This window comes from Bos taurus, chromosome 5 (genome assembly GCF_002263795.3).
Source record: "Bos taurus isolate L1 Dominette 01449 registration number 42190680 breed Hereford chromosome 5, ARS-UCD2.0, whole genome shotgun sequence".
Taxonomy (NCBI): Eukaryota; Metazoa; Chordata; class Mammalia; order Artiodactyla; family Bovidae; genus Bos; species Bos taurus.
This window is the reverse complement of record NC_037332.1, coordinates 60275934-60301807: the sequence shown is the minus strand read 5'-3', so window position 1 is coordinate 60301807 and position 25874 is coordinate 60275934. Positions and strand designations below refer to the sequence as shown.

General features: G+C 44.4%; 1 protein-coding gene across 4 annotated transcripts; it reads left to right on the top strand.

Annotated features, from left to right (window-relative positions):
* Positions 1-1870: 1870 nt before the first annotated feature.
* On the top strand, positions 1871-25538 carry HAL (histidine ammonia-lyase). Of its 4 annotated transcripts, NM_001105440.1 has the most exon segments (20): positions 2212-2464; positions 3314-3374; positions 3480-3507; positions 4125-4199; positions 4290-4362; positions 4455-4521; positions 4824-4861; positions 5695-5820; positions 8474-8613; positions 10876-10923; positions 11812-11959; positions 12719-12814; positions 12909-12967; positions 13861-13941; positions 15245-15310; positions 15628-15793; positions 18449-18583; positions 20248-20356; positions 20456-20525; positions 23873-25538. In NM_001105440.1, coding segments are annotated over 20 exon segments (1974 nt in total). In that variant the 5' UTR covers positions 2212-2217; the 3' UTR covers positions 24014-25538.
* Positions 25539-25874: the final 336 nt, after the last annotated feature.

Below are 25874 nucleotides of genomic sequence, written 5' to 3'. Positions count from 1 at the left end.
CAGGTGGCGCTGGTGGTAAAGAACATGCCTGACAATATAGGAAATGTGAGACCCAGGTTCTATCCCTGGGTTGGGAAGATCCCCTGGAGTAGGAAATGGCAATGCACCCCAGTATTCTTGCCTGAAGAATCCCATGGACAGAGGAGCCTGGTGGGCTCCATGGGGTCACAAAGAGTCAGACACAGCCACAGCAACTTAGCACATACAAGGCATAGATACTGCAAACACTGCAGTGAGGAAATTAGTCCTGCTGGGGTCCTGCCCCGGCTGATCCAGGGTATTCGAAGGGGAGATGGCTTCGGCGACTATTTAAATATTCATCAAAGATATAAAGAGTAATAGAATGAGGATAGCTCAGTAGGAAAATTTAGTGGAGAAAAGAGGCTGAGTAGCTTGGTTTACGCGGGAGACCAATAAAACTTCAAGACAAGAAGCTTGCACCACTTACGCAGGCCACAGGCGTCCTTCCATTCTCCCGAAGGAGAGACACTGAGGCCTCCCTGGTCGGATCTTAGAAGCCCAGGCATAATTAGTAAGCATGGCGGGTTCTGCGCTCCAGATGGAGACTCAGCCAGAGTGAGAGAGAGAGAGACATGGGGAGACCAGTCTTTTGAGGAACTGATCCCAATTCTTTATTTTCCAGAGTCTGTTTTTATACACTGAGATGTTATACAAAAGTCACGTGGGGACAGCAGTCCTGACTTTTATTAAAGTCAGGTGCTTCATACAAATGTATACAGAGGTCTTAGGGGTGTTACATCATCTTCTGGCCAGGGGGGCCTGATGACAATTTATGACCCTCTCCTTGTGACAGTGGTCAGTCAACCAGAACAGTTTTTTCTCCAAGGGTGATTATTCTTAAAACAGATGCCACCCAAATAAAGTTACATTCCTATAGGGTGAGGGTGTAGTGGGTTTTAGTTAAGGAAAGAATTTACTTAGCTTAAGGTCTAATGTGATTTATATCAAAGGTTAATACTTATTTCTTCTATATATTCATTAATGTGTGTAAGGGCAGGGGATGTGGAGTCTTAGCAACAAACATTGGCTCAACAAATGAAAAACCCTTCACCAATAAAATTTCTAATCAGCCCACTATACTTATACTGATGGTTTTCTAACTTTTCTAAGGAACCTGTTTTTAGAAGGTTTAAAGCATCTCGTGCCTCTCACAGTTGGGAGGCTGTGAGCAATCACATGTGGCCGGACAAGCCTGTCAGGCAGGCCAGAGAACCTTCAGAGGAGTTTGTAGGTTAAAACACTCTTGTCACGCCCAGGAGTTTTTATTAACTGGAGCTCTAAATTAACTCCTTCTCCGAAAGAGGTGGTGGGGGACAGCCCCCCGTAAAGTCAGAGGTGTAGATGAGCACAAAGTAGTAAAGTAGGCAGGGTCTGGTTATGGGGGTAGATGCTCGAGGATTTCCAGGGGGACTCCTGAGGCTCGATCCCGCCTTTGCGTATGTCGAGCCTCCTTCCTCATGACCTTTGTCACGGGCGGAGTACCTCACTCTGGCCCCCAACAAGTCCCTTTGCTTTTGGATGAGGAAACACAGGCTGGTCAATAACTTACTGCTCCAGGATGATAAGTGGTGGAGCCGCACCCCACCTATGGCTGTCTGAGCTGTTCACCTCCAGTCCACGGTGGCTTGTCACCCAGATGGTGACCTTGAGTTGTGAAGATGATCTCTAGAGGGACAGCTTCAGAAAACCTTAGTTGTGGTAAGGGCAAAGTTGCTCAACAGGTATTTGGGGAATAAACAAATGGATGAGGATTGCCACACTTCCTGGTGTGGAGAGCATTTTACAGTTGAGTAATTCCAGATAAACACAGGAACATGGTGTTTATAAGCGGCCAGCAATGAAGGGACACAGACAGAAACCAGGGGAGGGAGGAATCAGAGCCCCTGCAGAGAGAGGTCAGCAGCAGGGCCCACAGGTGCCAGGACCCCCAGGCTGGAGACCGCAGGCCTGTCTGGTAGCAGACGTGGAGGGCAGGTAGCCGGCAGCGGCAACCCTCACTCTTGCTCCTCGCTCAGTGGCAAAACTCAAATGGACACCGTGGGGCCCTCAATAAATATTTATCCCCTGCGGGAATGAGTCAGGGAAAGGAGGGGGGGGTGTTTGAAAGTCCATCCTAGGTCTGTGGACCACACCTCGGCAGTGACTCCCAATAAAGCTCTCCCCGCCCGCACGGTGACTGTCACAGGCAGAGGAGCCATGCCCAGGTACACGGTGCACGTTCGCGGAGAGTGGCTGGCCGTGCCCTGCCAGGACGCGCAGCTCACGGTGGGCTGGCTGGGCCGGGAGGCTGTGCGGCGGTACATCAAGAACAAGCCTGACAATGGTGGCTTCGCCTCGGTGGACGACGCCCGCTTCCTCGTGCGCCGCTGCAAAGGCTTGGGCCTGCTGGACAATGAGGACCCACTGGACGTGGCCCTGGAGGACAATGAGTTCGTGGAAGTGGGTGAGTGGCTGGAGGGGAGGGGACGCAGAGCATGCAGCCGGGCATCGTCAGGAGAGACGGTCCCTGTCCTTCCTGTGTATAGGCGGTGTGTGCTTAGTCACTCAGTCGTGTCTGACTCTTTGCAACCCCATGGACTGTAGCCCGCCAGTTTCCTCTGTCCATAGGATTCTCCAGACACGAATACTGGAGTGGGTTGCCATGCTCTCTTCCAGAGGATCTACTCTGGTGAAAATGCATGCTGCCTGAGCATATTGAATTCTCAAACACCCTTGTGAGGAAGGCAGTATTCTTATCTACCTTTTACAATGAGGTAGCAGACTCAGAAAGGAGGAGAGTTACTTACTAATAGCAAAAACTAGATCTGAACTCAACACTGCAGGGCTAAAGACCTTTGCTTACTGGATCATTTTCAAAGTCCCTTTGCTCTTCAAAAGAACCTACCAGACAGGAGGCCAGTAGCATCATTTTAAAACCAAGTTAAATCAATTCTGTTTAACAAAACTGTCAAACACTAAGATAAATAGGTTTAAATATTAAATCTATTAAATGCATTGCAAATACTAAATATTAAAAGTATTATATATTGAAACAATAGATTTAAAACAAAATAAACAAAAGATTTAAAACAAAATGGAAGTGGAGACTGAATCTTGAACTTTCATTTAAACCTTTTCATGCATGTTTACATCTCTGACTTTTTGCTGTCTGAAAGCATCTGAAGTTGTTTTAAAGCGGTCATTTCTATAGAACTTGAAGGTAATTGAAGAGCTCTTTTCTTGGTTTACCGGTAATGCCAAATGTGATTCTGGGTTGTGATTCGTAAGAGTATCTCTTGCACTCTTGTTTCAGTTATAGAAGGAGATGCTATGTCTCCCGACTTCATTCCCTCGCAGCCAGAAGGAGTTTACTTGTATCCTTTCCTGCAGGCTCCTTGGTCTGCTCTGGGGGCCCCTCCCACCAGTGATGGGGCTGGGGGCTTTTCCATTCCCCAGTATTATCCTTTACCTGACTTCAGATACAGCAAATACCGGGAACCCGAGAAGGTAAGTTTCAAACCACTTCCTTTCTGTTAAGAAAATTAAGTCCCTCCCTCTCCTCATTTAAGTGGGGGAGGGCTAGCAAAATTCATGAGCAAAACATAACCCATGAGGACAGGGCATTATCCAGCTCTGTGTAACAGGGAAAGACATTTTGCTTTTCCATTTATTATTTTTAACCTATTTATTTTTGGCTGTGCTGGGTCTTCATTGCTGCACAGGGCTTTGTCTAGTTGCAGTGAGCAGGGTCTTCTCATTGTGGTGGCTTCTCTTGCTGCAGAGCATGGCTCTAGGCATGCGGGCTTTAGTAGTTGTGGCAGGTGGATTTAGTAGACCTATGGGATGTGGAATCTTCCCAGACCAGGGATTGAACCTTTGTCCCCTGCATTAGCAGGTGGATTCCTAACCTCTGGAAAACCATGGAAGTCCTGCTTTTCCATTTCTAATTTTTCTTCCTTAACCTCCTCTTCAGCAAGCTGTCTTTTCAACTACCATATTCATGTTTCATAGTAGTGATAAAACCTCTGAAGTGCCACAGCTTGATTCTCCTCGATGCTTCCCTGCTCTTTTGTTTGAGCAATTAAGCTGTTCATGCTCACGGAGATCCCCTTCTTTTTGTGCAGTACATCGCCTTAGATGGGGACAGTCTGACCACAGAGGACCTGGTCAGCTTGGGCAAGGGACACTACAAAATCAAGGTATGCTGAATAGAGGGGGATGATGTCCTAACCTTTCTTGCTGCCCATGTAAGTCTTCAACATGTTCAGCTCTGCCCAATGTCTTCCTAGCTTACCCCCACTGCTGAAAAGAGGGTGCAAAAATCCAGGGAAGTCATAGACAGAATCGTGGAAGAAAAAACTGGTAGCTTTTTCTCTTTGTGTTACATATTTCTTTTTACAGACTTAAAAAATGCAGCCTGCGTCCAATTGTATGATGTCTGTTTTTTATTCTAGTTGTTTACGGCATTACTACGGGTTTTGGGAAATTTGCCAGAACTGTAATTCCCGTCAGTAAACTCGAGTAAGTTTGATTCACTCCCCACCAAAGACACACACATTCACATAAATTCGATTCACTCCCCACCAAACACACACAAACTCTCATCTTAGAGACTCCTTTCAACAATGGAAATAATTAATACTTGCTCCAATTTACAGACAAGGAGGGTGAGGCTCAGGTTAACACACACGAGTTGACGTAGAGAATACAGACTTGCTGGTTTCTTCCATTGCTCTATCATGCCTTAATCTGTCCCTCCAAAGATTTGACTATTTTCCCTTCATTTTCCCAGCTGAGAGGGGTTTCTTCACTTTCTCTTCTAGGGAGCTCCAGTTCAACCTAGTACGTTCACATTCTTCAGGTAACTCATTCCAAACGTCCAGTGCCGCCTAGGTTTTGTTTGATTTGATGAATGAAGTGCAGTCAGCCCTCAGTATCTCTAGGTTCCTACATTTGCAAGTTGGATGATTCAACTAGTCTCAGTTGTCGGTTGAATTCACAGATAAGGAATCTACAGGTGCTAAGGGCAGACTGTACTATGTTGCTTTACATAAGGGGGCAGGGGGTGGGAGGAGCTGAGGGGAGGGGAGGGGCGGGGCTGGAACCCTGCAGGGATACCTGGGGGTGACCATGCAGCACAGTATCAGACATCCTGTATCAGCCACCAGCAGCTAGCACCTTCCAAAGAGTAGGTGCCATTTCTGCTGCCAAGGAGGGAAGAAGAGCATCAGACATGATATCCTTTCAACTGAATCCCAGAAAAAGGAATGGGCTAGACGGAAGGATAGAATTGGGATGAGGAGCATGAATACAGTCATGCCAAAGAGTGGTGCAGTCAGGGGACAAAATTACAGCTGGAACTCAGGGATGAGTGGATCTGGATGTGGTGAGAAGGGAAACTGTCAAGAATTGCCTCCCATCAGACTGCAAGAGACCTTGTGTGAGAAGACTGGACACCATTCCAAAGGTGTTGGGGAGGGCTCAGGCTCACTGAAGCTTCCAAGGAAGAGAACTGGGGAGGCAAAACTGGAGTCTCACATTTGACTGGAAGATGAGACTTGAAGAAGTGGGACAATCAGAAGGGAAGGCAGGGCAACTACCTGAACCAAGACCTGGAGAGCAATTTGAGGTGGAGGTGGCTGGGAGGAGGAGGATTTTGTTTATCTTAGAGATAACATCAGTTCTGTTTTGTAGGCGTTGGAAAACCACTAAGCCCTGAGAGATGCCGGATGCTCTTGGCTTTAAGGATCAATGTCTTAGCCAAAGGATACAGTGGCATTTCCCTGGGGACCCTCAAACAAGTTATCGAAGTATTTAATGGTAATGCAATGGATCCCCAAATGACCCTCCATGCAGGCTGGGTGGGTACCACAGGCAGACTTGATTGACAGGGTGGTGAGATATTGGTGAGATAAGACATAAACTAATGAAGATGAGTGGGAAGTGGGCTTGGCAAGAAGGAAGATAGCTATATGGGGCAGAAGGTGGGGGGCGGGCAGGGGCAGAGACTCTTACTCCTGTCAACTTTCATCCTTCTCTATCAGAACAAACCGCTTAAGTCTGGCCTTAAATTCAGAGCTGGAGAGAACCCTTGATTCAGTGATGCTCAAATGCGGTTAGAGAAGTTATTCAGATCATCTGGGAAACACGATGATTCCTGGATGTCCATCCCAAAGACCAATTCAGTACTTCTGGTTGGTGCCTGGGAATCTGAACTCTTCATGCTCCCCAAGTGGTGGGATCGCCAGACTTAAAAATAACTGAAATTCAGCCTCTTCCAAAGGTATAACAGAAATATAGAGATGAAAGGCTCGCTTGTGATCATGTAGTGGTCTAGTGATGAGAGAAAAATCAATTCGACTTTTCGGGGCTTGTTCTTGGGAAAATTCCAGTGTGGAGACAAGATGTGACATTCTTGGGAGGCCAAGCCTGTTCCTTCCCACAGATAAGGATAAGCATTCTAGGTCAGTGGAGGCTCAGGGACCTGTAGGGTGAAGGAGTGGGTGCAGAAGCAGGGCTGGGCAGTCACATAGCACAAAGGGCGTGAGAGATTTCCCATGCTATAGGCACAAGTGACCTATAAATGCCAACAGTGAACAGTAATTTGAATGAACAATCTATAGCATACAAGGCTGTGCTGAAGAGACCAGCAGTGATTTCAACACCTATTTCTACTCCCGACTCTAAGCCTAAAATCCCAGATAGTCCAGCTTCAGCCGTGAACCCACCTATGCTTTATGGGTGAGTCTAAGGCACCTCTGGGTCCTAGAATTCTGAGAATTCCCCAGGGTGAACTATGGCCTGGAAGCTGACCTACGGATGGCACGGCTTCATCCCACTGACATCACTTAGCAGTTGTAAAAACAATTGCTATCAGTAGTCTGAACTTACCTTGGAAATATAGCCTTTTTGTTTGTTTATCTTAGTAAATTAATGGGAATTTCCCTTTTAATGGGGGTTCCCTCATAGCTCAGTCGGTAAAGAATCTGCCTGCAATGCAGAAGACCAGGGTTCAATCCTGGGTCGGGAAGATCCCCTGGAGAAGGAAATGGCAATCCACTCCAATATTCTTGCCTGGAAAATCCCATGGACAGAGGAGCCTGGTGGGCTACAGTCCATGGGGTGATAAGAGACAGACACGACTTAGCGACTAAACCACCACCAATGGGAATTTCATCTAAAACAATACATGTGCATTTAGAAGTGGTGGTAAGCTGGTTGACTAGGTGACCAGGAATCAGGCAGAAAAGCAGAGATTAAGTTGCCCATGACTTTACCTCCCGCAAAGAACCCCTGTTAATACCCTGGTACACTTTATCAACAATTTGTAAAACAATTTTAAAATTTTATTTATTTTTGGTGGCATTGGGACTTGGTTGCTTTCAGTGGGCTTTTTCTAGTTGCAGGGAGTGGGGGCTACTCTCCAGTTGCAGTGCACGGGCTTTCCCCTGTTGAAGAAGTGGTGGCTTCTCTTGTTGCAGAGCACAGGCTCTAGGCACACTGGCTTCAGTAGTTGCAGCACGTGGGCTCAGAAGTTGGGGCTCATGGGCTTAATTGCTCTGTTGCATGTGGAATCTTCCTGGACCAGAGACCAATCCTACGTCCCCTGCATTGGCAGGCAAATTCTTAACCACTGAACCACCAGGGAAATTCTGTATTACTTTTTTAATGTAATAAACATTTCAGTTCAGCTCAGTTGCTTAGTCATGTCTGACTCTTTGCGACCCCATGGACTGCAGCACACCAGGCTTTCCTGTCCATCACCAACTCACGAAGCTTGCTCAAACTCATGTCCATAAACATTTACTTGATTTCAAATAGTCTCCAATAGGTTTTAATGGCTACACAGACCATTTGGTTCAATGGAATTCTCTTAGCTTCCTCTATAGCACATTTTTTACTTTTTGCTCCTAGAAATAAGGTGGCAATGAACAACAGCTAGTTCCTGATCACATCTTTAAGATACATTGCTAAATATTCCAGAAATTTCTAGGTCAGATTAGAAGATGTACAGTAACAGTAAACAAAGGGGCAGAGGACCCAGGGGCAGAGAAGGAAGAAGGGAAGAGATGGTCATTGTGGGATACATGTTTCAGATCACCTTTCTTCTAGGCATTCTGATCTTAATTCCTTATGTATAGCGTTCTCCCGACCTCTTCATACAGCACATCTGAGCATGTCCTGGCCAAAACCTGTCATCCTTCCCATTGTCCTTAGAATAGAGTCTAAACTTAAAGTGGCTTATGGAGAAGGCTTTGCTCCCAGGAGGGTCTGCTTTCCCATCTTCTTTCTCTCTCTCACCTCTTTCTTTCTACAGCAGCTCAGCCAGGTCCCTTAAGCATTACCTGTCTTTCCCTGGGTGTCTATGCCATTTGTGATACTAGATCTTTTGGGATAGGTTGGTCTCAGTGTCAAAGCGAGGCTGGCTAGAATGAAGTACTCTTGAAGTAACCAGTGTCTCCTTTTCTCCCAGCCTCCTGCCTGCCATATGTTCCAGAGAAAGGAACTGTTGGTGCCAGTGGAGACCTTGCCCCACTCTCTCATCTTGCTCTTGGGCTGATTGGAGAAGGGAAGATGTGGTCTCCAAAGAGCGGCTGGGCCGATGCTAAATACGTAAGACTAATAATAGCTTCCGTGGCAGTCATTTCCCCAGGCTGGACACCAGGTAGACTTCCGTGTTTTCTAGCACTTCATCTTTTCAGCAGCCTGATGACAAAGCATTCCCACTCTATGGCTGTGATAACTGAAGCTTAGAAGTATAGACTGAGTCAGGAGCCCAGCCTTAGTGCAGTGCGTGTGTGCGCGCTTAGTCACTCAGTTGTGTCTGACTCTTTGTGACTCCATGGCCTGTAACCCGCCAGGCTCCTCTGTCCATGGGGGTTCTCCAGACAAGAATACTGGAGTGGGTGCCATGCCCTCCTCTAGGGGATCTTCCCAACCCAAGGATTGAACCCAGGTCTCCCGCACCGCAGGTAGATTCTTTACCACCTGAGCCATTAGGGAAGCCCCTTAGTGCACTACAGGCGTCCAACTAAGCTATACTCTTAGCTTCTCTACACAACCGTCAGCCTCCTAGCCTTGGTGATCACCTTGGTAAAAAGGTAAAGCTGCTAGTGTTCACTGCAGGAACTTCTTCTGCACCTAATGCACTCCCAGTGCCTATCCAGGAGGTCACACATTGTTGGAGGTTTAGCTAGTTGCTGGTCTAATGTGTACAGAGCTGTGGATCATGGCCCTGATATAAGGCCCCTGGAAAGGAGACTCCATATCCCCCCACACCCAAGCTGTCATCCTGGTGGTCAGTCAGAAGGGCCTGGGTTTGACAAAGCTTTAAAATTTTCTTTATTCATCTATACATTCATTGAGGCTTTCCTGCTGGCTCAGATGGTAAAGAAATTGCCAGCAATGTGGGAGATGTGGGTTTGGTCCCTAGGTTGTCAGAGCAGCCCAAACAATTGTTTGACGTGTCATCTCTGACCTTTTGCTGGGAGGTCCTCTAACACTGAGTCCAGGGACAGAAGCCCAAGGAGGAAGAAGTCAAGAGAACAGGTGGTCCTTCTAAGAGTTTGAGTTCCAGATCACCTTCCTTCTTTACAGACTAATCTTGATTATTTCTCTATGTCCAGTATCCCCCTCAACCACCTTCACATAGCAATTCTGACCATGTCCTGGCCCAAACTTGTCATTTTTCTCATTGTCCTTAGGATAATGCTTAAAATGAAAGTGGCCTACAAGAGTCTTGACATATTATTGCCATATTGCCACACCCCCAGCCACCTGAATCCTTCCCCACCAACACTGCACATCACAGAAGCTAGAGGTGCCCTGCAGCTGGAGTGTGCTGTGTCTGAGGTGGAGGGGCCAGTCATGTCCACCCTTCTTTTCCTGTTTCTGCTAAGCCCTCTGAGAAATTTCCTTCTCTGCTCTTCTGCTTCTTTTCCCTATACCCCACCACTGCCAAGTTCCTTTTGCCCCTCCTTTGTGCTCCCCCAGCATCTTATGTGACTATTTTCCACTGGACCTTACCCACTTCCTACCTCCTGGAGCACTTAACCTATGTGCTATGACTGTATTTGCCTAAGACTGTATTTAACCTATGACTGTGTTTGCCCTTGAACTTGTCTGTCTCCATTTTTCCTACCCTCAGACCCACATCCAGGACAGAATTAGACATGTGACTGGTATTTTAATAAGCTGTGAAAATGATTGTGCTACCTCTGTCTTCTTTCTTCCCTGCTGCTCCTTCCCCAGAAGAATCTTAACCTAGTGACTGCTTTCACTTCTTTTATTTCAGAGGAAGATAATTCTGCTCATTTCCTCTGAGGATTTTGTGTCTATCTCTTAGGCCATACACTCCGCTTTTCACTGGTGGTCACACATATGCCATACAAGTGAGAAGCCCTGCTCTGATAGCGTGAGGTTCTGCTGGTGTTAAGATAAGTAGGATGAGGGTGGAGGACTTTAGGTCAAGCTCTAGAGGCCAGGGAATGTGGGCAGAGTTAGCAGCCCAGCCTTGGAGCATCTGCATCTGGATGTGCACATGTGCTCAGAAGCAGCAGCTAAAAAAAAAAAAAAGTGAATCACTAAAGTGCAAACTGAATGCAAAGGGCCTAGAACCCAGTATTCAGGATTGATTTTGTATACACTAGCCTCTGACAATTTTAGGTACAAAAGTTATTCGAAAGCTAAGTCTGCTTGCAGACTAAAGAAAAGAACTAGAGAATAGATCAGCGAAGATGAACAGAGCGAATTTACGTAGGTCTAATCTTTTAGAAGACAGACCTTTGAGCTTACTTTTATTAGATTCTACATGAAATTAGAAATATGCTGGTATTTCATTTGATACCCATTTTCACTGTTTAAATCATTCTACAGGTCCTCGCAGCTCATGGATTGAAGCCAATTGTTTTGAAACCAAAAGAGGTAAGAGACTCAAGGAAAAGTTGTTCCTTTTAACAAATCATTATGCACTACTTTTAGTCTCAATATCAGCCTCACTTGTTTCTTAAACATAGCATCCATGTTTGCTTAAGTTCGGAGAAGGCAATGGCATCCCACTCCAGTACTCTTGCCTGGAAAATCCCATGGATGGAGGAGCCTGGTAGGCTGCACTCCATGGAGTCGCTAAGAGTCAGACATGACTGAGCGACTTCAGTTTCACTTATCACTTTCATGCATTGGAGAAGGAAATGGCAACCCACTCCAGTGTTCTTGCCTGGAGAATCCCAGGGACAGGGGAGCCTGGTGGGCTGCCGTCTATGGGGTGGCACAGATTCGGACACGACTGAAGTGACTTAGCAGCAGCAGCAGTTGCTTAAGTTGGTCACTGAAGAAAGGGCTCTCCCTTATTTACTGAAAAGCCTCTCCAGTGCAGAGATGCTCAGGGATTCTTTTACAGGAGAACTTAAACTTCTAATCAGGATCTCTAAGGATCCCTGAATGATACTGTAAACCAACATCACTTAGGATGCTCTAAGTTAAGAGCCTCAGATCAGAAATTTTTCAAGGTGTCTTATCTGTAATGATGAGAACTTGAAATATAGCATAATGAAGAGCTAAAGGTTTTATATGCCATCTACATTGGAACTTCTCTGCTGCTTCATGACAGGGAAACTATTCAAAGCTATTCCATTTGCCAAATTTTATATGATGACACTCATCCTTGAGTAGTTAAACAAGCATCACTGCCCTGCACTTTAGAAACCATGAATCAACATCATTCAGCTGAAGGCAAATTTTCATCATAGGAAAGCGAAAGCAGTGCTTATTACAACAAAAAGCATTAGGAAATGTCTCTTGCATCACCTGAAGGGTCTGGCACTCATCAATGGGACACAGATGATCACCTCCCTCGGCTGTGAGGCTGTGGAGAGAGCCAGTGCCATCGCTCGGCAAGCTGACATAGTGGCGGCCTTGACCCTCGAGGTTCTCAAGGGCACCACCAAAGCCTTCGATACTGGTCAGCATGGTTCTGCTGTTTGTTTGCTATTCATTCAGCCAGAGCTGGGTGGGGCGTGGGATGGGATGGTCAAGGTCTTTGGACATGGGGGTGGCAGGGGTAGATGGTGGGGAAGAAGAAAATCCAAGTGCCTGTGGATTTGCAGGACTGCTGCAGTTTCATCTCAGTTATGCCACACTTGATCCTTGAAACAACCACGTTTCACAGACAAATGTTGACCCAGAGAGTTATGTGACCTGCCCCAGACCACCAGCTCTGATTCCCATCAAACTACTTGTTGTCTTAAGGATCTGTTGGCAGGATTTGAGAATTGGTGTGGAATTACAGCTAGTGCCCATTAGAAAATTGGGAGAGAAAAATTGTACAAGTGATAGCTTTTCTAGACTTTGAAGGACTCTCCACTCTTATATGTAGAAGGACCAAAAAAAAAAAAAAAACCTGTCTAAAAATGACTTAATTAAACTAGGCCACTGAGCTCCCTTCTGTTATGAGCCTAAATCTTTTCAGGGTAGGGCCAGTGTCTTGAGTTGAGTTCCCTATGGGCTCAACTCATAGTTTGCATTCAGATTTTTAAAGTAGAAAGAATAAAGTCAATATAGAAAATCTTGCTTTTGGAGTTAAGTTTCTAATTCTGAGCAATGGTTAAGGAGCCCTGGGGCTTTTCAGGACCAGGTCAGCACAGTGGACGGTCCTGTGCCAGTGATGGTAGTTCACTCAATGTAAGAACTGCTCAGACTTCTCCTCCTTCATCAATTCTAGACATTCACGCTGTTCGCCCTCATCGTGGGCAAGTTGAAGTTGCTTTTCGGTTTCGGTCCCTCTTGGACTCGGATCACCACCCATCTGAAATAGCAGGTCTGGGCATGCCTACTTGAACTTATTTGCTTTTGAAAATAATTGCAAAGAATTGCTAACATGCCCCTTGCCATCCCCTCTACCTTTTCCATAGAAAGTCACAGGTTCTGCGATCGTGTTCAAGATGCATACACCTTGCGCTGCTGTCCACAGGTAGACAAAAACCCGACAAGTCTCTATTCTTTCTCCCAATTTGAGATAGCGATAGAAAGAGAGGAAGGTGTCAGGAAGTTGTGTAATGTTAATGGTAATCCAGATTTCTTTACGGCCTCTATTAAAAATGATGTATATCATATATACCCCCATTTGTCCAATTATTATGAAGTTTCTGTTCTCTATGGTAAGTTGCTTGTTTCCCTTTGAATTGCTTTGCTCAACCCCCCTGTAGAGAAGTTCAACAGACAGCTTGTTGTTTAGGTTTAGTGCCCTAAGTTTAAAAAATTCTAAAAAATTCTTATTAATAATATCATCCTAACCAGTCAATGGAGTTTTACTGGTTCTCCCTATTAGAACTGCCAGGGATATATCGGAAAATCCAACCACAATTCGAGGGCATATCCATGATTAGATCTATCTGCACTTAACAGGCAGACATAAACCATTGTAAATGAACCTGTGAGTCTTAACTTTAAACTGTAGTGAGGCAATGTGTATTGCAGATGTTATAACTCATTTGCAAATAGAAATTACTAGGATAAGGAGCTAACCTCATCTCAAGAGTGAGACAGTTTTTCAGGCTGTACCAAGTTCCAAGCCATAGTGTACTAAAGAATCCTCCATAGAATAAATTAAATGAACATGATTTAATGAAACTTAATTTTTTATTTTCATTTCATTTTATGCTCTTTTCCTTCTTCTCAGCAAGTTCGGTTCTAGCTCAGCTAGACTGAAAAATGTCTGTGGGGAATGATTGACATATGAGCTCTACAGTTAAGAATAAATTCCAGTTTAAATGTTCTTACTGTTCTAATAAGAATATCAGACTATGTGACAGGCACCAGACTCAGTGTCTTCCATGAATTAACTCATTTGATATTGTCTTTTAGGTCCATGGTGTGGTGAATGACACAATAGCATTTGTGAAGAACATCATAACCACGGAAATTAACAGTGCAACAGATAACCCTGTATCTTTTAACTGCTTACTAAGCTGTAATTACAGAATTTCAGATGGTAATTTTAAGATCTGACGAAGATCTTAAAATTGTATAACCACTCTGGTTCTCCATTTCATAGACTAAATGCCTGGGCCCTGAGGTTAAATGCCTCTATCAGCTGTAGATCTGAGCTGATAAGTGGCAGAAACAGGTCTGTGAATCTTGCCTCAGGTTTGGAGTCTAACAGGCTGTGCTTCCAAAACTGATGGATGAAAGATTAAAGGGGATATTTCCAGCATCAGCTGAAGGGTTTCACGAAGGCATTTGCCCTAAAATCCATTGCTGAGGTTGTTGGTAGAAGGATGAAGACCTATATCACAAGTGTGATTGTGGCAACCCTCAGTACCATGGCATTTATAGAAGCCTTTCTGGGGTTCAGTGATACTTTGGTGTACTACACAGAAGCCTTTTAACATTTACCTAAGTATTGATCAGAGTTATGACTTTCCCCATCCTGAGTTTATTTCTGATGTGGTGAGTGAGTGCTAAGTCACTTCAGTTGTGTCTGACTCTTTGCGACCCAATGGATTATAGCCCACGAGGCTGTCCATGGGATTCTCCAGGCAAGAATACTGGAGAGGGTTGCCATGCCCTCCTCCAGGGGATCTTCCTGACCCACGAAGAAGCCACATGTCTTATGTCTCCTGCATTGGAAGGCCGGTTCTTTACCACTAGTGCTACTTTACTCAAATCAATGTTCCCATGTTTGTACAGAGAAGAGGAAGGATGCCTCCATCTCTTAAGGATGGAGCGCTCCTTTCCTTCACAGTATGGGTTTCTCACCGCCACCTTGTTTTTGCTACAAAATGTTCTGTGTTGACTTAGTTCCTTATAATTTGATGTGAGCAGTCAGGAGTCATACTGGCAAAGTAATCACAGAATCAGTACTGCCTTTAAAGACCATCCAACCCCTTAGGAATCTATTTCGTCTCCCTCACGTCTGCCTCAGTTCTTAACATTGGAGAAAGTACTGATGAGCAGCCCTGAGAGCCCTGCACAGCCCGGGCTAGCAGACAGCAGTTGTGTGAGGCTTCTCACTAGACCTGTTCAGTGTGGCTTCTCCGACATGCTTACTTCAGGCTGGGTTCTGTTTTGTTTCATGTACCTTTGTATCCCTGTATGTCAACACCTACTTGTGCAAAGACTCTCCTTCTCTCCACCCTGCCTTTTTACAAGGGCTGCCACCTCAATGTTAAAAATGAGCGATTAGGGAGAGACTTATGCTCCAAGTTTTCAGCAAGTGTTATGCAGAAGCCTTAACCGATTTTGAAAGATGGTCTTTGCCAGCAGGGGAGAGACTATTTCTGGAGGAAACTTCCATGGTGAATATCCAGCCAAAGTAAGCTTTTTAGAATTGCTCCTGACCTGACCCTGAAAGCATATCCCATCATGCGTGAAAGCATTAGTCACTCCCTCAGTCATGTCCAACTCTTTGCGACCCCATGGACTGTACCCTGCCAGGCTCCTCTGTCCATGGAATTCTCCAGCCAAGAATACTGGGTGGGTTGCCATTTCCTTCTTCTGGGGATCTTCCCGACCAGGAATCAAACCTGCATCTCTTATGTCTCCTGTATTGGCAGCAGCTTCTTTACCACTAGAGCCACCTGGGAAGCCCCTATCCCAGTATAGGCCAACCTAATTGAGACACTCTTTCAGGCCCTGGACTATTTGGCCATTGGTGTCCATGAACTTGCCTCAATTAGTGAAAGAAGAATTGAAAGGCTCTGCAACCCCTCCCTCAGCGAGCTGCCTGCCTTCCTGGTGGCTGAAGGTGGTCTGAATTCTGGATTCATGATAGCCCACTGCACCGCTGCAGCCCTGGGTAAGGACCCTGCCTTTTGACCAGAATTCAAGTCCATCCATTTATGGGTCTTTCCATTTTACCTGAAAGTATCACATTCTGTCTTTGAATGAGATCTAACTTTTCCACCACCTCTATGTGCATCCTACCTCTCTCAATACAAAAGCATGTTTCAAGAAAAAATATAAAATAAAACCTAAGCAACATTATACTGAAGTGTAATAATACACTAATGAGGTTGTAAATAGGGAGGTTTTCATGATTTCTCTGTAGGAAGCAATGTGACAACACATGTGAACTTCCTTTTTGTGGCTTTTCCCCTAATCTCAAGTTGAAGAATATCAGAAGGAAAAAGACAAAGATGATTATAGCTACTGGTGAATCTTTCACTAAAAACATAAGGATGTGATTAAACACACAAAAATGCTTATAAGAAACAAGATGCCCTCTATGAAAACTGAGCTGGAAAATAGCAGACTTCTGATTCAAGACTGTAAGGGACAGAGAAATAACATCAGAACAGGACCTGGCACAAAGGGCTTTACTTATATTTACTCCCTTAATTGTCAAACAATACCAAGAGGCAGGTACTATTATTTCCTCTTTCACAGATGGATATTTGAAGATCCAAGAAGGTAAAGAACGTACCCAATATTGCACAGCTACTAAGAAATAAGGCAGAGTTCAAACCCACGAATTTTGGCTCCCAAATCTATGCTCAGACTTCAATTAATGAGGATTTCATTTTGATCAGTACTTAATCCTATAATATCGTTGCCAAATTTAACAAACAGAAATGCAGGATGCACTAATATAAATTTATGGAAGTTAAATTTGAATTATTCAGCACATTATTTGTTAATAAAAATTATTTTTTTATCTGAAATTCAAATTTAACTAAGCATCTGCAATATTTTTGGCAAGCCTACCCAACGGGGCTACCCAGCATGGCAGTTCAGTAAGAGCATAGCCTCTGGGCCTGAATCCTGTCTCCACCCATTTATCAGCAATTTGATATGGAGCAAGTCTCTTAATCCTGTTGACCCTTAGTTTACTCCTGTGTAAAATGGGGGTGAAAAACCTACCTAATAGGGCTGTTCTGAGGAGTAAATGAATTAATGCATAGAAAGCCTTGGAACTATATCTGGCATACCGTAAGCACTAAATATTAGTAGTTACTATTATTCCTCACCACTTTTTCAGTTAAGTCTCACACTTAGACTCAACACAGCTAACAAAGAGCCACTGAATTCATCTTCTGTCCAGTATCTTCTATCTGCTCACTTACTTCCTTACTAAAAAAATCCCTTTAAAAGGCAGTGACCTTTCATATTAACACGCGTGCATGCTAAGTCGCTTCGGCCATGGCCAACTCTTTGAGACCCTATGGACTGCAGCCTGCCAGGCTTTTCTGTCCATGGGATTCTCCAGGCAAGTACACTGGGGTGGGTTGCTATGCCATTCTCTAGGGAATCTTCCTGATCTGGGGATTGAACCTTCATCTCTTATGTATCCTGCATTGGCAGGCAGGTTCTTTACCACTAGCGCCACCTAGGAAGCCCCACATTAGCATGGTGGGGTGGTCATTGATTTTTAGAGAATGTTGTGAAGTTGGGGCGTCTCCTTTGAATGTGTTTCGCTGCCCTAGCTGTTTGAAGTTGCTTGGCTTGCTCTCGTTATAATTAAACTAGTGGTTTTCTTTTTTTTTTTTCTGGCCACTTGTAAGTTACCTTTCTAAACAAGCGCCACCAAACCAGGTGATTCATATTGCAGTGCTGAAACCTGAAAGTTCTGGGCAAAATAGGATGAGTGAATCACCGTAGTTTGTACTGGATTATCCCTGGATACCCTATAGCATAGAAAAGAACTCAAAGCTGCTCTCATAGGTCAAAAAGAAAAGTGGGGGAAAAACTCTTGACTTGGACATTTCCTGGCTTCTGAAGCTGGGGAGAAGGAACTCTGTATTCTAGGTCCTTGGTGCTTAAGTTATAGTCCCCTGGCCAAAAATACAGCCATCACCTGGGAATTTGTTAGAACAGCAGATTCAGGCCCCACCTGAAACGCAACATTCGCACTTTAACAAGGCTGAGTGACTCACAATAAAGTTTGAAAGACAGCAACCTAGGCCCAACTCTAGACGTCCCCCCACATCTCCAAGACATCCCCAGCTGTCATCGAGCCCTTGCTTAAACTGAGTACATCCACTATGTCATCATTGGACAGTTTCAATTTTAAATCTTCTTGCTCAAGGTCTGTGGGTCCAGCCTCAACCTGCAAATGCCATCCCACCTCATCTGCTGTCATAACCAGATTCTCCTCCAAGTCCTGGAAATGACCATCACTTCCTTTTCCCCTTAGTCTCCCTGGCATGCCAAATGCTTGCAGTGTTTTCAGCTTTGCTTTGTAATATGAGGGTTCCCTTCCCAGTCCCATCTCAGAACTCCCTACAATTTTAAGAGTCCTTCTTACTTTGGCGGGGGGGGGGGGGGGGTGGGAAACCCACATGACTTCCTTTTCCCAAAGTAACTTTGGAACATCTAGTTCTTTGATAATGACCATGAACTCCTGGAGAGGGTATCCCGCACTGAGGAGCACTTTGGGGAGCCATGTGTCATTGGCACATTTTTCTATTAGGAACAAAAATATGTTCCTAACTTAGTTTCTGGCCTCTTGCAGTTTCTGAGAACAAGGCTCTGTGCCACCCCTCGTCTGTGGATTCTCTCTCCACCAGCGCTGCCACGGAGGATCACGTCTCCATGGGAGGATGGGCAGCAAGGAAGGCCCTCAGGGTCATTGAGCATGTGGAGCAAGGTAACCCCAGCCAGCTGGAATGCAGGCCTCACCGATGACCTCTATGCCAATGGTCCTCAGAATGGAATCCCCATCAGGACATCAGTATCACCTGGGAACCCAGGGCCTGCCCCAGACTTGCTGACTCAGAAACTCTGAGAACAGAACAATCTGGACTTAACAAACCCTATAGGTGATTTTGATGCTGGCTGAAGATTAAGAATCCATACTTTCTGGCTAAGCCAGTTCATCAGTTGGCTTTTTAAAAAAAATGAAATAATTTTAAAACATTCAGAAGTGGAGAGATAGTACCATAAACCTTCATATACACCTCACTCTAATTCAACAGTTAATACATTATACTTCATTTCTTAAAAAAATTTCTCAATCATTTAAGCAGATCCCTGTCATCATGTTTTCTTCCTGCACACTTTCTCTCTCAAGTACAAACGTTTGCTTTCTTACCCACTGCCATTATCACATCCAACAAAAATCAACAGTAAGTCTTGGTATCATCGAGTACGTATTCAAATTTTCCCGATTATTTCAGTGTCTTTCCAGTGTTTGTTCAAACCAAGATTCAAGACCCACTCTTTAAATTTAGTGGTCAAGGTTTTAAGCTTCTTTTCATTTACTCCCCCTTTTTTAAAAAAAATTCATGTCATTGACTAGTTTGAAAACCAGCTTAGTTTTCTGAGAGACCGACATTCTTGATTTACCTGTGAGCGTGCTTGTGGTGGTATGTTTGGTCTGTCCCGTTTCTTGTGGGTTGCAGTTGGTCCTAAAGACTTGACAAGATTTAGCTCCAGCATTTTTTGGCAAAGATAGTTCACAGGTGGGGCAATGTTGGGTCAAAGTATTCCAGCCTTCTTAATCACTGCTTGTTTGTTTCTTAAAGAGAAACTGCCTTCCTTTAGGCATTGTTCTCTAAATTCCTCAATCTTTGCAACTGTACTGGAAGCAATTGGCTGACAAAATAGCATTATCTTAAGATAAATGTAAGAGAGTTGAGTATCCTTTTTTGGGGGGCAGGCAACAGTTCTATTGAGGTATAATTCATATACTATACAATTCACACATCTAACTTGTACAATTCAGTGGGTCTTAGTAGAGTTGTGAATATACTCAGAGTTGTGAGTCGACACCACAGTCAACATTATAACATTTTCATCATTCCAGAAAGAAACCTTGCACCCTTTATCCATCACTCTCTCATCCTCTCTATGTGGTCTTGTTGGGAGCCTTTGAAATTGAAGGTTTAAAATAGACATTAGAGAAACAGTTCCGTGGCAACCAAAGACTTATCTGCTCATTCACTGACTCCTTCAGTCTTTTGATGATGGTGTATGTGCCAGGTATTTCAGGCCATAGGGAACAGCAAGACTGAAGACAAATGGAAATTTACACAAGGGTGGAAATAGGAAACAGAGGTTATCCATCTTGATCAGCTGAAGGGAGAAGGAGAAAGCTGATTTACCTGGGTAGTCCTCGGCTTCTCAGCATTAAAGATGCAGCCGAGGGGTTAGAAAAGTAGATTTAAAATGGTATACAAATACCAAGGCAGCTTCATTCTACCGATAGACTGAAAACCAACTATCCTTTAGTTGGCTGGCAGCTTGCGTGGGGTTTATACCCCTCAAGCTTGGAGTCACAGTCTAACCAGTCATCCCCTGTCCTTGTTTCAGTGTTGGCCATCGAGCTTCTTGCAGCCTGCCAGGGCATAGAGTTCCTCCGCCCCTTGAAAACCACCACTCCACTGGAGAAGGTCTATGACCTGGTGCGCTCTGTTGTGAGGTAAAACCAAACAGATCCCTGGAAAGTGACACCACTTCAGAACTGTGGACCCTGGCAGTGGTTAACGTTGGCTGACGGTGTGACGTGCTTTCTCTGCAGGCCCTGGATAAAAGATCGCTTCATGGCCCCAGACATCGAGGCAGCGCACAGGCTGCTCGTAGAGCAGAAGGTAAGTGGGCTGCCTGCCTTGTTTTTTAGTTTGGGGTCTTTAAGAGGGAGCAGGGCTTCCCTGGTGGCTCAGTTGGTAAAGAATCCACCCGCAATACAGGAGACCCATGTTCAGTCCCTGGGTTGGGAAGATTCTCCTGGAGAAGGAAATGGCAACCCATTCCAGTATTCTTGCCTGGAAATCCCGTGGACAGAGGAGCCTGGTGGGCTACAGTCCATGGGGTTACAAGAGTCAGAGATGACTTTGTGACTAAATCACCCCACCACAAGGGGAAGCAGGGTGGGGGTGGGGAGTAGAGAAACATTCTCTTATTCTTCTGTTTCCTGGCTGTTTCTTGGAAGTGAACCAAAAGGTACTCGTGCAACTTTTAAGGCCACTAAGAAGCTATTTGACAAACTCACAAGTGCCCCATGTTGCATCCAAACATTGACTGTCTAAGGATTAGGAGCTGAAATGAATTTTAAATAGAATTTTGGGACAAGTATTCATGGGGAGAATATAAGATGAAAGTTCATAGGTTCCTCCTCACCAAGAAGGTTCTCTTTTATTCAAAAGCACACTCTTTTTCTGTAATGCTGCCCCCAACCTGGTCCAGCAACTGCACAGACCTGAAGGGAAAACACACTTCCCAAGTTTTTATTCAAAGGGCTCTGGGTCTACCTCCTGCGCTGGTGTGTCCTCCCCATCAGGCTGGGTGAGATACGGGTTCTCTTTACTGCTTCTGCCCTCTGGTTCCATTGACTACAGACTTGTCTAATTGAGACAGATGCCTAGAATGCAGACTTATGTTTAAAATGTATTTTAAAAGCTCTTTAAACCTTCTGCAGTCATTTGTAGCCATCATGCCCCTTAGAGTCGCTTGACTTCCTTTAGAACTATTGCCCTGCTCTTGAGAACAGTTTTTTCGTTTGACCTTCACTCCTGTCATTTGTAAGTGTTCCCCATACCCTTTGAGGGGGAATTCCCTCGCTTGGCTGCCAGCTTTGGTGCTAGAAGAGAGGTAGGCGAGAGCTCAGCCTTTTTTCAATTGAAATATGCTTGACATACATCATTATATTAGTGTACAACATGTTTTGATCTCTCTATACATTGCAAAATGGTTATTACAGTTAGTTAACCTCCATTCAGTTCAGTTCAGTTCAGTCCCTCAGTCGTGTCTGACTCTTTGCGACCCCATGAATTGCAGCATGCCAGGCCTCCCTGTCTCGGAGAAGGCGATGGCACCGCACTCTAGTACGCTTGCCTGGAAAATCCCATGGACAGAGGAGCCTGGTGGGCTGCAGTTCATGGGGTCGCTAAGAGTCGGACACGACTGAGCGACTTCACTTTCACTTTTCACTTTCATGCATTGGAGAAGGAGCTGGCAACTCACTCCGGTGTTCTTGCCTGGAGAATCCCAGGGACGGGGGAGCCTGATGGGCTACCGTCTATGGGGTCGCACAGGGTCGGACACGACTGAAGCAACTTAGCAGCAGCAGTAGCAGCAGGCCTCCCTGTCCATCACCAACTCCTAGAGTTCACTCAGACTCATGTCCATCAAGTCGGTGATGCCATCCAGCCATCTCATCTTCTGTCGTCCCCTTCTCCTCCTGCCCCCAATCCCTCCCAGCATCAGAGTCTTTTCCAATGAGTCAACTCTTCACATGAGGTGGCCAAAGTACTGGAGTTTCAGCTTTAGCATCATTCCTTCCAAATAAATCCCAGGACTGATCTCCTTTAGGATGGACTGGTTGGATCTCCTTGCAGTCCAAGGGACTCCTAAGAGTCTTCTCCAACACCACAGTTCAAAAGCATCAATTCTTCTGCACTCAGCTTTCTTCACGGTCCAACTCTCACATCCATACATGACCACTGGAAAAACCATAGCCTTGACTAGATGGACCTTTGTTGGTAAAGTAATGTCTCTGCTTTTCAATATGCTATCTAGGTTGGTCATAACTTTTCTTCCAAGTAGTAAGCGTCTTTTAATATTACCACACAGTTATTTTTTTCTTGTGATAGGAACTTTTTAAGATCTGTTCTTTTAGCAAATTTCAAATACACAATACAGTATTATTAACTATAGTCACCAAGCTGTACATTGCATCTCCAGGATTTATTGATTTTATAAGCAGAAGTTTGTACCTTCTGACTACTGTCAAATCATTTCCTTACCCACTCCTCCACCCTCTGCTTCTGGCAATCACCAACCTGTTCTCTGTATCTATGAGCTATTTTATTTTATTTTAGAGTCCACATACAAGTGAGATCGTATGATATTTGTCTGACATTTCACTTATGATGACCTCAAGGTCCATCTGTGTTGTTGCAAATGGCAACAGCTCCTTACTTCTTATGGCTGAATACTATTCCACTCTGTGTGTGTGTGTGTGTGTGTATCACAGCTTTTTTTTTATCCATTCATTTGATGGTGAACACTTAGGTTGCTTCCTTGCCTTGGCTATTGTAAATAACACGGGAGTGAACATGGAAGTGCAGATATCTTTTCAAGGAGGTTAGCTTTTGAAACTGGAGAAGGAAATGGCATCTCATTCCAGTATAATGCCTGGAAAATTCCATGGACAGAGGAGCCTGGCGGGCTACAGTCCCTAGGGTCGCTTTCGAAAGAATACATTTTCTAAGGTAATACAGACAAATAGGAAATGCTCCTTTCCTATCAGGGGCAACCGAATAAAAAGCAGCTATAATATAAACTAAAAACTGGATCTTCATTTGAGAAGGTGTTATGCTTGAAAGGGAATAGGTTGGCCGGTGGGGGTAGACCCTGAACAAGGCTATGAAGCTGTGCTTCTTGAACTGTAAAGAGCACGTGGTTTTCCCAGGGACCTTGTTAAGATGCAGATTCAGATTCAGTAGGTCTGCAGTAGGGCTGACATTCTGACTCGTCCCAGGTGATGCTGCTGGTGCAGGGGCCATGCTCTGAGGAACAAGGGTCCAAAGAACAGAGTGCGTTGGTGTGGAACTGGGGCAAAGAGGAGATCCACTGCCTTTTATCATTAAAGGCTTGCCTCAGAAAACACACAGTTCCACCCTTGGGTAACTTTCCTTAATTCCACCCATACTGAATCCTCTAGGTTTTGTTTGTTCACTGGCTTGTTTTGCTTTAGAAGAGCAAACAGCTGAAAACCTTAATGTCACTTTAGAAACATTCTGAACTTTGTATTTTAAAAGCTGTTAAAGCAACCAAAAACGAATTGACAGGTCAAGTGTCAAATGGCTTATGATAAAAGCGAGCAAACAGTTGCTATGTATCTAGTCAGGTAGAGATAATGCTTTGACTTCAGATGAAGTTGTTTATGCATGTGAAAACAATGTTGTCAATACTTTGCTCTGTCCTTGCATCTCAGGTTTGGGAAGTAGCTGCACCATACATTGAAAAATACAGAATGGAGCATATTCCGGAATCAAGACCTGTTTCTCCAACAGCATTTTCACTGGAATTTCTGCACAAGAAATCTACCAAGATCCCAGAGTCTGAGGATCTTTAATGCTTTTTGTCATGAATTAGAAGATTAGATAGTACTTAATTTTATAGCAAATAGTACTATGCTGAAGGAGAGACCTGAGACCTTTCTCAGGCGGATCAATCTATTATATAGTTTGGGTCTTATAATACCTGTTCTGGTTAGGCTGGTGATAATATTACATTTACTAAATTTAGTGTGTTCTTGTTGACCTGAGTTAGAGATGTAAACAGTGTTTCCAGGTTATAGCACTTTAATTATTTCTTACAATATCTACAGGTCACTCATTCCTAAGGGTGAGAAGAGTAACCACAATTGTGTGGATGTTTGACTCTGGACATTAGATGAACTCAAATCTTGAAACAGATTGATGGCATTCTTTTCCAAAAACATTAGACTTCTGTGAATCTTTCTTTTGTTTTGGTTTTTGGTTGTTCTTTTTGTTTTTGCTTTGACAAGTTCTAGTTAACTGTGGTGGATTATACTAAGCCATGATATGATAAATGTTCCTTAATATGTCTTTGTAAACAATACTTTTTAAGTCATAATTTGTTCTCAAGCTGCTTTTTGTTTTATTAGCTGAATTGTAGTAAAGAATAGTCAATTGGTCAACAAGAGATTCTGCGTCAAGGAGTTAAGGAATGAATAGAAAGATTGCTATTAGAGTGGTTCTCAATTAACTTTCATATTTATCAGATGTCACTATGCATATCAAAGAAAGGATTCAGATGCTTAAACTGTAGTAGGAGGTTAGTGTTATTGCTGCCTTATTACGTGTTAGTACTTTGTTCATGTTCTTGTAATAACCTAGCTTAAGAAGCCTCCTCATTTCACAGGTAAGGAATCTGATGTTTAGAAGTTAATCAACCCCCTCTCTGTGATGGTAATCATTAAAACAAGGCCCTGTTGACAGAGATCAGATGGGCCTCAGGATGTTACTCAGTCTGTTCCCTCCCCACTGAAGAAGATAAAGGACCTCTTGGGAAGGCTTAAGTGTAATTGTCCAAATGAAGGATGAATCCAAAGACTTCTTGACTCCCTGAGGCTATGACTCTGCACCCTTCCGTGCAAACAGGAGCAAAGCACTTTCCAAGTGCAGTGAAACCATGGCTCTAACCACTGCAGTTGGTCAAGGAAAGGGCAGACATGCTTGCCCGCTTTCCTACCTGATGACAGCCTAAAATGTGTCCAACATGTATTTCACAGCAGTTTTTCCTAATTGCAACCTGTCCACAGGAAAGGTGGAGAGAGAGGTACAAACCAAAATGTGCTGAGGAACCTGTAGACCTGTAGAAAGGTGGTTCTTGATGCTGTTCTTTGCTGAAATGTGGACACAGGAATGAAGTTTATTCATTCTTATCCACAAGTTGCAGTGGAGCAAGTGAACCCAGTGTTTTGATGGCTGTTTGTCACTTTGCTGTGGGGTGTGCTGGTTGCCAGGGCTGGTCCTCCGGGACCCTTCGTTATTGAGTTTTCTATACAGATCTGTAACTGTGCCCTCAAGGGAATTTCAAGGTAAATGTGGAATAAACTAAGTCTTACTGTCTTATGTCATTGCTGTGTTCTTAGATTTTTATAACAATGTATGTCACCTCACCAGGGAAAGGTTATTCAAGTTGCAGTTAATTACATTTGTGTAAGATTTTTGTCACTGAATGTTCACACAGTACAGAGTGTCTTTAGACAATGTGATTGATTTGGTAGACATTCTTTCTCTCTCTTTCCCACTGAGGAGCCCGGAAGAGCTGGAGGCATCATGATTTTCATGCAGGTGAGCTCACCTGGGCTTCTTTACCTGCTCTCTTAGGGCAGCCAGAGAAAAACACCGAAAGCACAAGGGCTTTTCAAGCTCCTTTTGTGCCACATTTGCTAATGTCCAGTTGGC

Coding starts and splice junctions, on each gene's coding strand:
- HAL (XM_059886723.1), top strand. CDS start 2,218: ATGCCCAGGTACACGGTGCACGTTCGCGGAGAGTGGCTGGCCGTGCCC. Junction 5,821..8,473: donor AGTTATCGAAGTATTTAATG/GTAATGCAATGG, acceptor CTTTTCTCCCAG/CCTCCTGCCTGCCATATGTT. Junction 10,924..11,811: donor TTGTTTTGAAACCAAAAGAG/GTAAGAGACTCA, acceptor CATCACCTGAAG/GGTCTGGCACTCATCAATGG.